The 16214-nt window shown below is 37.8% G+C and overlaps 1 protein-coding gene across 1 annotated transcript in view; it reads left to right on the top strand.

Moving 5' to 3' along the window:
* The window catches only part of rmdn2 (regulator of microtubule dynamics 2), a 39798-nt gene that overhangs the window by 14266 nt on the left and 9318 nt on the right, over positions 1-16214 (top strand). Inside the window, exons 5-7 of the mRNA XM_032553374.1 lie at positions 4004-4166; positions 4237-4339; positions 8457-8517. Of these exons, the coding sequence (XP_032409265.1) occupies positions 4004-4166; positions 4237-4339; positions 8457-8517 (327 nt within the window). The remainder of the gene's footprint in view (positions 1-4003; positions 4167-4236; positions 4340-8456; positions 8518-16214) is intronic.

Below are 16214 nucleotides of genomic sequence, written 5' to 3'. Positions count from 1 at the left end.
TGCGACTAGACTAAAAAGAAAAAAGCGACCACAAGAATGAGGGTAAACACGAAAACACGCCCATTTAGATGTCTTTTAAGCTGAGGTGTGTTGGCCAACGAATAATTTGAGTTTTGGGTTTTAGGGTTTATTTGGGGACTTAGTATAAAGAGGAAGGCTGTTAAAAGGATTTAGCGCTTTATCCTAAAATTATAAAATGAAAACAGACAGAGATTAAGGTTCCTGATGGCGTTAAGTCTGGATGCTCTTCCACTCTTCTGCAGAAATGCTGCGTGTGACGGAGGGTAGGCCAGTAATTAGCTGCTGTTTCATCTGCTGAGTCTGAAAATTAATGTGTGGCCTTTTACAAATATCTAACTTTGAATTAAATGACACAACTTCAGGTTCCTGACACTTCCCACAGCATTTCAGTCGGACTAAGGTCTAAACTTTGACGGGGCCATTTCAAGACATTGAGTAAATTTTTTTCAGCCATGCTGTTGTAGTCTTGTTTCTGTATCTGGGATCATTGTCCTGTTGATGATCCAGTTTGGATCACATTTTCTTTTAAAATGCTGTTGAGTACAGAGGGGTTCATGGTGCTGTGGCTGCACAACGAGCCCAAATCATCACCCAGCCACCGCCGTGCTTAACAGGAGGAATGAGGTGTTAGTACTGATATGTTGTGATTAATTTCAAACCAACACCAGGCTTTCTCCTCACAACCCTTTCAATTGTACCAAAGTAAAACTTAATTGTTTAACACAGTTTCCCAACCCTGGTCCTCAAGGCACACTGTCCTAGATGTTTGAGGTTTCCCTGCTTTAATGTGCCTGATTCAACTGATTGCAATTCAACAAACGCCTGTTAATCAGTCATCAATTGAAATCAGCTGGACTGAAGCAAAGAAATACCTAAAACATGCAGGGCAGTGAGCCTTGAGGACCAGGGTTAGGAAACACTGGTTCAACATTCCAACTAAAACTCAGAGTCGGGGATGAAGCTCTGATCTTTGGAGGAATTTATTGGGACGTTGACTCCTGTAAAGATTGGCTGCTGTCCTCTAGTGACTTTCACACATTATTCTTTGTTCACAAAGATATACAGTATGTGCTCATATCAGTCTCACTCAACACAAACTTCGACAAGCACATCTACAAATCTTTGCAGTTCTCGTTGAGCCTGGGTGAGCTGAGCAAGTTGGTGCCTTACCTCTGAAAAGTCAGCCTTCACAGCGGGATCATATAGACAGCAGTACAGGTGATCTTTCACCTGCTAAACAGACCATTTTGAGTAAAAGGTGACACATTCAATCTGCGCCATATTCAGTGTGTCACCTATAAACCTAGCTTAACCTGTCTTTGCTACCAATAGCTGCGTTTCCATTGAATCAATTGCTCTTCTGTAAAATGGCCGACTACAATTTCCCCAAAACAAAGCATATGTAGCGGCTCCCAAGTATAACAGTCCATCACTCCAATGCCTGAATAAAACACCACTGTCTCCTCGATGGCTGAATTATGAACATATGTTATATAACTGCTATGATTTTTAATGACTTATCACATGATAAAGTTTGATTTTAATTTAATTTCTCATTTAATGGAAACACCACAATGGTAAAATTGTGCTTTTTCCCACATTAGCAGAATATCAACAAAGATTTATTCACATTTGTAGCAGAAATGCAGCTACTGATGGATGATATAAATGGCATTATAGGTGATTCCTCTCCTTATAAATAAACAATTATAAGATAAAAGTGACACATGTGATCTGTGCCAAGTTCACTGTGTCATCTGTAAACCTAGCTTAACCTGTCTTTACTATCACTGTTACTGATGTATTTTGAAAAAAAATATTTAAAATAAACAAACAAGCGACTAACCTGGCGGGGGGTTCAACTAAGGTCTGGCAGCCCGCCAGGCGTACGATACACTGGGGGAAACCCTGAATGTTAGTTACTTTAGAACCTGCTGAACCAGATTATTTTATTCTGCTCTGATTTGTAAATCCTCCAATTTAAACTGGATGGACTTTCTATTTTATCATGACATTATTTAGACTCTGAGCTCTGAGGTGATTCTGGATGCATTTCCTGCTTGGCATTGTGCTAACACACCTCAGAGCTCCACAACGGCAAACTGCCAAAGCGCCTTCGTTTATGAGGCTTTTCTCATCAGTTAATAAAAGGTTTTAATCAGGAACATTTGGCTGCTACTTTCCATCTTTAATCCAATAGAAGCATTTCCATTGTGGCTCTGTTGTTGTTTAATAAACGAACATGATTTCTTGATCCCAGAACACAGGCATGTCCTGATTCGTATTGAATAAAATGAATAAAATCTCTGCAGTGCATCACAGTCAGAGTGTGTGTTGTTGGGTGGAGTTAGCATGCGGCGTTTGGCATGAAACACCTGTCGGACCTACGTTGTTCCTGTCTGCGACCCGCTCTGACACATCCCCTCTAAACAGTGCCTCACGGCCCCAAATATTCTCTAACCACCATTGACGCACATGCAGCTGCTGCCAACACTTAATAGACGCTTTTCATGGTGTCTGCATCATTGATTCTTACCTTTAACTTTATTACACCTATATTTCTACCTCTGGCTTTCAAGTGTTAGTTTTGGGTGTTGGTGCAAGCTTGCGCCTCCGATTGAAAAGGCTCCATAAAACGTGTAATGCGAGCGTTGCATGCCGTACCCTGCTGAACAAGTTCCCCCATGTTCCTGTAAACTCGACAGACGTCAGACGTCAACCACTAAAAATTATAAACAATTAAGTTCCCCCACTTATGTAAACATACCAGGTGCCATTTTTGTGTGCAAACAAGACATGAAGATTGATCTCGTATAATCACCACCTGGTAGCATGTGGTTTATTAAAAATGTTCGTTATGACAAGATTGTTCTGAATGTTGATTAGTGAGAAGAAAAAGCTCACAAGGAGATTATTGTTTCTCCATCGAGAGCAAGAAGGTGGAAACTTTCAGCCTGTTTGATGGTTTGCCAAATTTAGCATCCTGCCAGTAAAAGCTGTTTGAATTAAATCAGAGTTTCTCAAACGTTTTCACTCACGGATCACATAACGTTAAATTGCCCCACAATAACACGACATCTTAATATACACAACCTAAAATGTAATTAGTCTCTTAACTCATTAATTGTTGCTTTCTTTGTTTGGTAAATGTGAATGGCCACAACAAAACCATTGAGTTATTTACAGATTCTTAATGTGTGGATTAAGCTTTCCAATTACATATCTAAATTTTCATGTGTTTGATAAGTTGTTCTTTACTACCAAGTTTTGTGTGTGTACCAAAACATCTTAGAGCCATTTGTAACTTAGAAGCACAATAAAAGAAAAAAAAAAACAGACTTGAGTCGCTTTGCCAGAAAAAAAAAATCCTCTTCTGCACCATTAAATACAAAAATTATCCACCCGTTTCTATCATTTGTATTTATCTGTTGTATTTAATTAATTTAAGTTCATTATTTTTAAATAATTAAAAATACTAGCCGTTAACGTTGAGCAGAGAATTATAAGTTAGCAAAGTCGTAAAAAACAAAGAACAGTTCTCACCAACTTGAGTCCTACCTGTTAAAAAAATTGAACCGTTCGTGAACCACATGAATGACTCGGCTTCCTCCGATCATACAGGTAATCCTGGAGTTGTTTTCTTTCCACCTGTATCTTCACTCTTTCTTTTGAGTGACCGGGTTTTAATCCACTTATTCGTTATTATTTTTAAACACGATCCTTTGGTAAGCTAACTGTAGCGTCGCACTTTTAGCTGACGTCACGGCAAATAAACGGTCGTTTACATGCAGTACCTTTCTGACCACAATGTTGTTACTTTTCAGCCTAGGCTAAAACACCCACATAATTTTCATAATAGTTTTATAAAGTGTATAATTTTGGGACATTTAAAGCTTAAAGCACATTTATCATCTACATTAGCTACAAATTGCAGCTTTGAGTCGATAAAACCTGTTATTTCATTGATTGATTGTGATTACAGGTACATGACTGCGCTGACAGACTCCGAGGATGAAGAGCAAAGCGATGAAGAGCAAACTCAAGGCAAGCTATCCGTCCTCCTCGACAGAATCGACCGCTTGCGTCAGGGCGGCGAGTCGGACAAAAGGGAAAGTCTGAGCGTCCTTCTGGAGCAGAGAGACGAGGTGAGTTTACTTTCTCTGCCAGTGAGGCAGAAAACATGGCGGCGTCTCATAATGTGGTTCACTTCTGCAGTTTGGGCAGAACTCAGAGTTTCTGTGGCGGCTGACCCGAGCGTACTGCGACGTTCACGACGTTACCGTCACTCTGGAGGAGAAAAAGACTCATGCAGAAAACGGTAACCTACAAACATCGCTGCACAATTTTACTAAAAGACTCACTTTGAACGTTTAACATTTTTTAACAGTTATTACATCAGCAGTTCAGCAGATTATCTGAAGGTTTTATAAAGATTTATTTGGATTTTAGCACAATTTCCAATCCAGTCCTAACCAAACTGAACAGATTCTTGATTCTGAACAGATTATTTACTTTAATTCTTTACACTGAACAGATTCTTTTGTCGGAATAGATTCCCTAGTCTGAACAAATTCTTTAGTCCGAATAGATTCCTGAGTGAACAGATTCTTTAGTCCGAATAGATTCCTGAGTGAACAGATTCTTTAATCCGAATAGATTCCCTAGTCTGAACAGATTCTTTAGTCTGAATAAATTCCTGAGTGAACAGATTCTGTAGTCCGAATAGATTCCCTAGTCTGAACAGATTCTTTAGTCCAAATAGATTCCTGAGTCTGAACAGATTCTTTACTGTAAATTGAATCTTTACTCTGAACATTATTTGAACAGATGTTTGATTCTAAAAAGATTCCTGTCTTTGAATAACTATTGCTTCTGAACAGATTCCTTTTTGAACAGATTCTTTACTCTGTGATCCTTCTGGTCATTTAACTTCTATTTTCCACGGTTGAACTGAAAAGTGTGGAAAATATTTAAATTAACTTTGGAGGAAAAAAAAATCCAGAATTTCTTCCATTTTCTCAAAAGGAAAAATTTAACAAATCCTGCACGTTATATCTTTGATTTGCCTCATCACAACTTTTATAATTTTAACATTTTAATTTTTTTTAATCACTGTCTTTTTATTGAGTTTTTTTTTCCTTTAGTACATACAGTTTGTGAGTACAAAGAAGTGCATCTAACACATACATAAAATAATACACACAGAGAAAATAATCCCTCCAAAGTAATCCCATTTAGCCCACCCAGGTCACTGCCTAGTAGGTCCACCCACTACATTCCTATCCCTGGCAGAAACGGAACACATTTTAATAAAATTAATTAACTTAATTAATCTGGAGCATTATTGTATGTTTTGAAATGAGTCAAGAAAGGGTCCCCATGTTTTTTCAAATTTACCAGTTGCGTGTTGAAGAGAACATCTGATCCTTTCCAGTTTTAAACACGACATAAGGTCACATAGCCACTGTTTATGAGTTGGAGGGGCAGCACCCTTCCACCTGGTCAGAACTGTGCGCCTCGCTATCAGTGAGCAAAATGCCAGGGCCTGCCGTTTAGAGGCCGATAAAGGCAACCCCCCACCACTGAACCCAAAGAGAGCCAAGAGGGGGCCAGGTGTTACCACCACCCCGGCCAACCCGGACATCGTACGAAAAACATCTGTCCAGAACTGACCAAGAGCGGGGCAGGACCAGTACATATGAACTAGTGTGGCTACAGCAGTTTTGCATTTGTCGCAGTATGGGGTGACTTCTGGATAGAAACGAGACAGTTTGCTTTTGGAGAGATGGGCTCTATGTACTATTTTGAACTGAATGAGACAATGGCGCGCACACAGAGACGTTGTATTCACCAGTTTAAGTATAGAGTCCCATGTCTCATCTGGTATAGATATATTCAAATCTTCTTCCCATGAAGTTTTAAGTTCAGGTGAGGAGGTCTCTTTCATACTCAACATTTTATCATAAAGCCAAGAAACCAGCCCTTTACGAGTCGGGTTCAATAATAGGATGGTTTCCAATAGTGTAAACTCTGGCAGAGAAACTGAGCCTGATAAGTGAGACTGAATAAAGTTTCTGGTTTGCAAATATCTAAAAAAATGGGATTTAGGTAAACCATATTTAGTGCTAAGTTCCTCAAAGGATGCCAAATTCTTCTCTAAAAAAAGGTCCTTAAAATAAGTAAGCCCCCTCCGGTGCCACTCTAGGAACACCCCATCCTGAACAGATGGTTTGAAAAAATGGTTAAGTGCAATTGGACTTAAGAGGGAAAAGTCATGAAGTTTAAAGTATTTCCTAAATTGGCCCCATATTTTCAGTGAGTGTTTCACTACAGGGTTTGAAATAGCGCTAACTGAAGAGAGTGAAAGTGGGGAACAGAGCAAGGCAGGAATGGATATATTGTTACCACTGCGCAGCTCCATAGCCACCCAGTCAGGACAGTCACCCAGGTTGTAGTAGAAATACCAAAACACTGAGCATCTAAGGTTGGCAGCCCAATAATAAAACCGGAAATTGGGGGAGGCAAACCCCCCCTGCTGTTTAGGTTTTTGGAGTTGTAATTTATTAAGCCTTGGGCGTTTACCCTGCCAAATAAAAGACGAGAGAGTCGAGTCTAGCTCATTAAAAAAAGTATTAGGAATAAAAATAGGTAATGCCTGAAAGAGGTATAAAAATTTGGGCAGTATATTCATTTTAATTGAGTTGATACGTCCCACAAGGGACATGGAAAAGGGCGTCCACTTTGTGAGGGATCCCTTCACTTGGTTCAACAGTTGAATCAGATTCTCTTTGAACAGGTTTTTATGTTTTTTTGTCACTGTGACACCAAGGTATGTGAATTTTTGTCTTTCAATTCTGAACGGCAGATTGGCTAAATCTGACATATTGGCTTTATTACCTATTGGGAGAAGCTCACTTTTGGTGAGGTTCAGCTTATACCCAGAAATCTGACCAAATTGGCTAAATATGTCGAGAGCAAAAGGCAATGAGGTTGATGGTTTGGAAACAAAAAGTAGAAGGTCATCTGCATAAAGCGACACTTTATGTTCCATATCATTCCTCCAAATGCCGGAAATCTCTTTACTGGTTTTAAGTGCAATGGCGAGGGGCTCTATGGCCAGATCAAAAAGCAGGGGACTAAGAGGACAGCCCTGACGGGTGCCTCTTTGTAATTTAAAAGGTTTTGAGGTCTGAAAATTGGTACGAACTGTGGCAGACGGTTGCTGGTATAATAGTTTGATCCATGAAATGAAGTTTCCTCCAAAGCCAAATCTACTAAGGACCGCAAAAAGATAGTCAAACTCAACCCGGTCAAAGGCTTTTTCAGCGTCCAGAGAGACAACACACTCATCTGAATCTGAGGCGCTGGAATAAATGATATTAAGCAACCTTCTAACATTGAAATATGAGTGCCGACCTTTAATGAAGCCTGTTTGGTCTTTTGAAATAACCGATGGTAAAACAGTTTCAAGTCTACGGGCAAGAATTTTGGCTAAGATTTTGACATCTGTATTTAGGAGAGAGATAGGTCTGTATGAACATTTTAATTTTTGACTGAATTGATACTCGTTTATCTTTTTTATGGTATTTTTTGAGGCTAGAAACTTAAAACTGAGATTGATGTTTCTCTAAATCTGGTTAAAATGCTGAGCAAAGTATTAAAACTACCATTAAATGTGTGTGAAATTAGAAATTTTAAAATATGCATTGATTACACTTTAGCTTCACTTCACTTTTCCACATTTTGTTCTGCATCATCAGCAAACACCAGGGTATTTTATGGGTATATATCTAATTTATGGCATAATTATATATGTCGAAGGAAAACAATGCATAGTTTTTTATTTTCCACTATGCAAATGATTGAATCTGAGTTTTTTCCAGAGTCCATGACGAAACCAAACATTTTCCAGTGACGTTCCTGAACCTTTTCCTACAGACAGCAGCGTTTGTTTTTCTTTTCCCCTTAATGAACAGAGACTATTTTTACGAGTTTTCTCTGGTCCAAACAGGACGGGCCTGTTCCTCTGAACTTTAATCCTTCCTCATCACCGCGCCGCTCATCACAGTCAGCAGACACCTGTGGCTATTTTAGGAACATTTTGACATAATTAGAGCTGATATGACATTTTCCATGGAGCAGTGACAGATTTAAAACTCCTCCTGGATGTCGTTTCATCATCTAACTTTTGTTTTCATCGCTTTTATCTAAAGCCAAATTTTTTCATTCATGGATGTCTTTTGGTCAACAAAGCATTTTATTTCACCATATATTATTTTTTCTATCAAAAAGAGAAATGTATAAAAAATAATAATTTATACATTTAGGCATATTTATAAACATTTTTAATGACAAATCCACATTGTAACCTTTAGGAATAAATGTTGAATTTGAGTTTAAATGGAAGTTAGTATCTTTTTACTTTTTCGTTTTAGGTAAAGCGATTGGTGAAGAGGCCATTACAGTGAATCCCAAATGTGCTGAAAGTCATCAGTGGTAAGTTTTTACATTTTCTCCCTTTTTTCATCTTTTTATTCTGGTAAATGCTTGTGCATGTCATATTAAAATATAATTGAGTTTATTAGCTTACTTAATTAAAAATAGGAAGCTCATGTACGGAGGTGGCTAGAAAACACCAAAATTTACTCAAGAGTTAAAAAGTATTTGGTACTCAAGTACCGAGTAACTGATCAAATTATCATTTAATATTTACAAATTACATCATCAGATAAAGTGAAGTGGAAAGTTTGGACAAAAATGACAATAATTTATATAAGTAACAAAAAAATAAAATCAGGCAAAAGAATTTTTTTCCGAATCAGCTTCTTTCAATAAAAACATGTTTGTTTTTAATTCAGTGGGTAGAAAATCCAGAAATTTTACTCAAGTAAGAGCAGAAATACTTCATAATAAAATTATTCAGGTAAACATAAAAACTAAAGAGTAGTGAAAACATATTTTTTTCAAAAAAGTTACTCAATGAATGTAATTGAGTAAATGTTACCCAACTCTGCTCATGTTTATTTAATGACGTATTGATTGTTTATTTCTGTTTTTGGTTATTTTGGCTGAATTCTAATAAAAATCCAAACGTTAGCTTGTCAGAGGGTAAAAATATTAAAATATATGTTCAAGACAACAAATGTCAGACATTTCAGTGGAAAAAGTCATCATAGTTTCTTAATGTTTAGTTTTATCAGTACTTTCTGCCGCATCCGGCCGTTTTCAGGACCTTTGTGATGTTGATATGGCCCAAATGAGAACGAGTTTGACACTCATCATTTATGGGGATCAGTAAAGAACTGCAGTCAAAACACAATAAGTCTCAGTTATCCGTTATGCTTTCCCTCCTCTTTCTCAACCACACGTCTTCCTTCCACTTAACTTTCCTTTTTTTTTTTGTATTTGTTGAGATTCCATCTGTTCCTGTTCTGTCAATCTTGATTCTGTTGATTCTTTTAGAGTCAAACCCAAGCACAAGATGTTCCTCTGAGTTCGTGAAGCAGAAACTTTAAATACATGACAAAGATGGTGCATTTTACAAAACACAACAAAACAAGAGATTACCCAGTAAACATGGATAGGTCCCAAGTTAAATGCTGGGTGACCTTCTAGCTTTTCTTTCAACCAACTAGTGAAGAAATAAGTAAATAAAGAAACATGAACTCTCAGTGCAGGTGATCCAGTCAAGCATATTTATGAGATAATGTCAACCAACTTCCCAAACATCAATCTGATAGAATCACATCCAGTTTCAGGAATGTAAACAGAGCCAGGGTTAACCCCGCTGACATATATTGACAGTTATACTGGAAGAACTGGTGTGATTAATGTCTGATATTACAGTTGTAGTTCTTCATTCACTGTTTACACCTGCACAGGTGAACTGCTTTGGGATATGAGGGAGAAAATTTCATTTTTATCCAGAAACATCCGTAAATCTCCAGAAGTTGCATGTTAGTCAGTTTAACAGTGACTAAATATTTTGCTATGTGCTTGTTGCAAAAAAAAAAAAAAAAAAAAGAAAGTCTTCTCTCCTGTTAATTAGGTCTGGGAGGTAAAAATCCTGTTTGCAGGCCCTTTGTGTTTCACGTCTAAAAAATCTGCTCATGTCAAAACTTGACTGCTGATTAGATGAAGAATCTGCCTGAAATGTGTCCCGTTACATAAACTGAATAAAAAGACTTAAATGGCTTTTACTCGCTGTCTGAAGTTAAATCAGACCAAACTTGTTTTAGTATCTGAGACATTGTTTTACAATTTAAGCGTTTTTGTTAGAATTACTTTTTTATTTAAAATAAATTTCCTTCTGTACCTGATTAGATGTCATACTATTTATTTTTCCTTTTTTTGTAATTTACTATATGTATATTTCCTGTATTTTTATTATTTTTTATTTATATATAATTTTATTTTGTACTTTTTCCCATGGAGGTCCCCTCTCTTTCCCTCTTATCTCTCTCCTGAACTTTATTTTAAGTCAATAATTAATTAATATTGATGAAAAATAACTAGTTCCATTGGCAGATTATTTTACTTATTACATGGGAAATGATTTCTATGTTTAAAATAATCTGCGAGTGTCACTTCTGACTTCAAACAAGCCTCTATATATCTTGCAGAAAAGTAATTAAAAGTTAGTTTTGTCTTATTTCAAGAACACATTAAAATATCTGAAGAAGACACAGATCAACTTCCTTCTTTACAAAATATAAAGAAAAATGGAGTAGAGTCAGATTTTAGAGTTTGTAAGATTTCTCCCACCAGCGCTAAACTCTCGCTCGATTTGGTTCTATTTACCCAGAATGCCCTGCGCTGTAGTTCACTTCCTGTTTTTGGAGCGGTCTCCAGTCCGCTTGGCGTTCACATATGCACTCAAACTGCACCACAGTTCACTTCATCTGAATAGATTCAGAGGCTTGTAGGCGGACCAGATTTAGCATTTTTTGGGGTTGTATTGCGTTTTCACACCTCCAGAAAAACAAACTGAACTTTCTGGACAAATGAACTGGACTTCGATTAAGGTGGACTCAACAGGAATGTGGCATTTCCTTGTCGACGCAGGCCTGAAAGGGTTAAAAACGTTCCCGCTCTAGAAAAAACATTCTAAAGCGGCGCCTTAAGTCAAAGAGAAAATTGGACCGAGTGTTGCTGCTACTAAATGCTGTTCCTCAAGCCTTAAAGGCATCAGTGTACTTTGTATTTCCAACGAAAGCTTTGTTACAGAAGTTCCTCCTTTGTACTATTACTGCTTATAATAATAGCATGATTTGCTTGTTTACATAACATGAATTCTTCCTCATTCTGAGTGTCAGAAATTCTTGAAACATATTTTCCTTTGCGGCTGAGTTCATGCAAGTTCGTTTGGTTTTTCAGACGTTTCTTCGTCTGTAAGACTGAAGCCTTGTTCTCTCAGTAGACTAGTTGACAACTGGCCTCGGCTCGCGATGTCAACCGAAACACAAAGCCTCGTTTGTTTAGCTAATAAAGAGAAACGGCTTAATGGGTAATCTAATTTTTGCTAATGGGATTAGCGAGATCCTGAAATGAAGCAGTAAAAGAGTCTGACTTGAATGAGCGGGTCAAATTAGGTAGAGCTGCTCTGAGAGCGGAGGAGGGTGGGACTGGTGGAGCGCTGCCAGGTGTTGAAAGGAAGTTTATGTTGCAGGTAACTGTTTACTTAGAGCACAGATGCCGTGAGAAAACTTGTCACCGTTTTTTTCTTTTTCTGTGAATGCTGTTCATCTTGTCACACTTTGGCAGCTGCTGTTTAGATGCAGCACAACTCACTTCCTGCTCCCCCACTGAAACTACTTACCAAGCTGGTTTTTTACCCTCTTTGCCCAAAAGCACAATCAGGCATTAAAGGTCACCTAATATGCTCCCTTGAACAGTAGAACTGTGGTTTATACCAAGGGTGGGTCCAGGAGGGCCGGCATCCTGCATGTTTTAGTTCTCTCCCTGGTGGTTGTAACAACCTTTTCAGCATGTCAGCATGTCAGTGCTCTTCTTAGGCTTCTAATGAACCATCATTTGATCCAGGTGTGTTAAACCAGGGAGAGAACTAAAACATGCAGGATGCCGGCCCTCGAGGACCCACTTTAGGGACCCCTGGTCTATACAAAGCATGTTCATCACATTTATTGAACAAAATCATTCTTGGATAATCAGATTTTAGTATATAGTTTGTTGCAGAATGAGCAGTCATTGTACAGCTGTAAAACTGAATGTGCTAGAGCTTAGCTTGGGATGCTACACTACAAAAACGCAAAATCTTACCTATATTTTTGGTCTAGTTTCTAGTGTAAATATCTCAATACACTTGAAATAAGGCAAAACTGACTTACAAGGAACTTTTCAGCAAAATATAGAAGCTTGTTTTTGGTTACTTAGTCCTTAATATTGATGAAAACTTACTAGTTCCACTGGCAGATTATTACTACATAGTACTTTTTTAAAATCAATATTAAGGAATTATTGACTCCTATATCTTGTTGAAAAGATACTTGCAAGTTAATTTTGTTTAATAACAAGTGGACTAAGATATTTTACTAGAAACTGAACCAAAAATACTGGGTAAAATTTTCTTTATGCAGTGCAGATAACTGGCCAGGCTTTGCTGGGGTTGCTAGGTTATGAGCAGAACTCTGCTGGGGTTGCTAGGTAACGGCCAGTGCCTGCTGATTTGTGATGTTACATTCCAAAGGTTTTTGACACTGCTCATTTTCCAGACACCAAAAAAATTATTATTAATTTATTTCCAAAAGCAGCTGGTTGTTTTTTTTATGTTGTTTTTTTTTTTTTTTAAGTGCTCGGGTTGTTTTTAGAAGCAGCAGAAACCCAAATGGAAATACAAAAACGGGCAAAACAAGAATTTTTCATAATGCATGCCCTTTAAACATTTTAACATGCAGTTAAAATGAAACACCACTAGATGATTTTGAGGATGTTAGCCTGTTCTTTAAAGTCAGTCACATAAAAATGACGTTTAGATGTTAATGAATGCACACAGAGACGGAGTGAGTGACAGCTTAATAGGCTGGGTGAGGAAGGCTAGCTGAACAAACCTGCTTTGATGATCCGAGAGTAGCAGCAGCTATGAAAGGTGCTGCTGTTCTGGCTCCGCACCGCTCCGGTGTCTCATCTTGCCGATGAAGCTCAGATGTTCTTTTAAAAAAAAACAGAGAGACTTTTGAGCTCTTTTGTTGGTGCTTTAATGGAAGAAACGGGTTTGGCATGATCAGTGGGTCATCTCAGGTTTTGCTCTTTATGGTCTACACTTGCTTTTATTCACACTGCAAAAACACAAAATACTTCCAAGTATTTTTGATCTATTTTGTACTGAAGACAAAATTAACCTACAAGTAACTTTTCGGCAAAATATTGAACCAATAATTCCTTAATTTTGATGAAAACGTTCTAATTCCACTGGCAGATTATTTCACTTATAGCATTGGAAATGATCTGCCAGTGTAACTAGAACTTTTTAACAATATTAAGAAATTATTTACTTAAAACAAGTTAGTTTTGTCTTATTTCAATTATATTAAAGTATTTGCATTGGAAACTAAACCAAAAATAGTAAGACTTTGTGATTTTTTTAGTGCACTAGAAAAATTTTAGTGGATGCTTTCCTCATATTTATAGCCAAACGTTGCAAAATACCTGTTTCTTGCTTGCACAATTGTAGCAAACTAATAATGTACGTAATAAAATGCATATTTTGCTTCATTTCACAGTTTTTCACTCATTTTGGTGCAAAAACTTGTAGACTTCACTCCCAGCGATCCTCTGAGACGGTAGAGAAAACAGTATCACTTTGTTTTTGTCCTGAGCTAATTGTGTCAGCAAACTGTACACATTGCACACTGTCTTGAAACATTTGGCAGTTCCTCGCCCTGTTTCTGTACAAGTTTTAGCCTGGAGTCCCATCTGGCAACTCTCTGCGTTTGGCTGTTCGTGTTTGGATCTGAAAGCTGAAATCTATCTGCTGTTTCCGCCAAGCACCTGTCTCTTTGGGCTCTTTGTTTTTGCCCAGTGGACTAGGGGATTTCTTAGAGATGTTATTGGAACATGTGCACCAACTTTACACAATAAAGCACTCTTTCGTCGCCTCATCTTCCCCTGTCATTTATTGCGACTTCTCTCCTCCCCTTTTGATACTTTCCTTTTCTTATTAGCCAGGATAGTGTTTCAGCTCTCACTTTAAAGGAGCAAGTTAGCTCCAGCAGTTGGGGCCCTGAGGCCAGACACACCTCTACATCCTATCTCTTCCTCTTCCCTGCTCCGTGCCTCTGAAATAAAGTAGCATTGCATAAGAGCAGTCCTTTTAACAATCAAGTATTCATGTTAAAAACGTGGCTCAGCTGCTTCTGCATGCACTGTAAAACATTTGAAGGTGGTTTAACTTGAAAATGAAAGTCCACCTGCTGCCTTGAAAATGCAGTTTAAGTCAACAAGAAAATTGTTTTAACTCAGAAATTAGGACAGAACAGGACAAACAACAATGCACACTCACACCTAGGGAGAATTTAGAGAGATCAATTAACCTGACAGTCATGTTTTTGGACTGTGGGAGGAAGCCGGAGTACCCAGAGAAAACCCACCATGCACAGGGAGAACATGTGAACTCCATGCAGAAAGACCCCGGGCCAGGAATCGAACCCAGGACCTTCTTGCTGCAAGGCAACAGCTCTACCAACTGCACAGTTCTCTAAAATATATATTTTTAAGTTAATTAATCTTGAACTGTGAGTTTTAACTTAATGCTGCAATTTAAACCAAATAATTATTTCACAATATGCAGAGGGAAAAAAACTGCTCTTACCTAAAGAGCCACATTTCTCTGTTATTTTACTCAATATCAAGTTAAAATAACTTTATTTTACTTTAGAATAATTTAAATTCTTGTTTCAAATTTCATGAACAAAATTTCTGATCTGATAATGAATTTTATTAAACGTCACAATGAATTCTGCTCAGACATTTATTGAAAACAGGACATTAAAATGAACATTTGCCTTAATAACAACAGAGTCAGATCAATGTTTCATGTCAGGATACAAAACATGCCGCTAAGCATTCTGGGAAATAGTTCCCACTCTTTTCTTTTTCTTCTTTCAGTTTAAGTGCTAACTTAAAAACTCTTGGAGGTTTGACATAATTAATAATAAATGAACACAACTTACTACTGTAAGTTTATCTTTCACAAACTCACACATTTAGGTTCAAAGTCTAAAACTCGCTGAATTTATTTGACTTAAAGTGTAGAGGATAATAGACACAGCTAAATGCGGCTCAAATGTTTTACAGTGCAGTTGCTCTTTGACCCTTAATGGCGAACGTTTTCGCAGCATGTCTAGTAGAGTCAACACGAGCCTGTGGTGGCCAGGATGTTTGCCAATGTCTCCTGCCATGGTTGACTGTAGCAATCCCTGATCCCAGTGATGGTTACTATTCGTCTCTGGTATGTCGGTGCAGCTCGTCTCACGTCACGATGTCACAACAAGCTCCTCCTGACGCCTTTAACAACGTGGATTTTAGAAACTTTTCTACTGCTGAGCTCATTAACTGACTCTGAGTCTCTAATTTTCTAAATGGCGAATCACAATAAAAGTCATCTGCTGATGTTTTCATCCACCTTAAAGTTGCAGTATGTAACTTTTATTAAAAATTATATTTTTTACGTATTGATTATCATTACTTCCTGACAGTATACTATAAGAGATGACCTGTGGAAGCTACTCTGCCTTCTCCCAGTGGTCACAGTAAAAGCTGCAGAAATACACCACTCAGCCAGAAACAACCAATCAGAGACAGGGGGAGGGTCTTATCACTCTCAATCACTCTCAATCTGTCAATCACTCTACAGCCTGCCATGAATGCTAATGGTGGCGAATAAATGGTTTTTCTGTAACAGTAAGTTGAATCTCCTCCATGAGCACATTAGCAGCAAGTACATGAGATTGATTGACGGCACTAAGCCCCGCCTCCTGGCTCTGATTGGTTGTTTTTTGGTGCATTTATTCAGACGGCAAGAGTATCTCAGGGATGAGGTGGAGGAGATTGATCTTTTCACAGATTATTTGCCTCATTTTGATACAACATGGTGACAGTTTTAACAAATATGTAAAAAAAAAAAAAAACATTTCTGTAAAAAATACGTACTCCAGCTATAAAGAGTAACTAAACTT

This window comes from Xiphophorus hellerii, chromosome 22 (genome assembly GCF_003331165.1).
Source record: "Xiphophorus hellerii strain 12219 chromosome 22, Xiphophorus_hellerii-4.1, whole genome shotgun sequence".
Taxonomy (NCBI): Eukaryota; Metazoa; Chordata; class Actinopteri; order Cyprinodontiformes; family Poeciliidae; genus Xiphophorus; species Xiphophorus hellerii.
The sequence above is the reverse complement of the archived record's forward strand: the minus strand, read 5'-3'. Positions and strand labels throughout refer to the sequence as shown.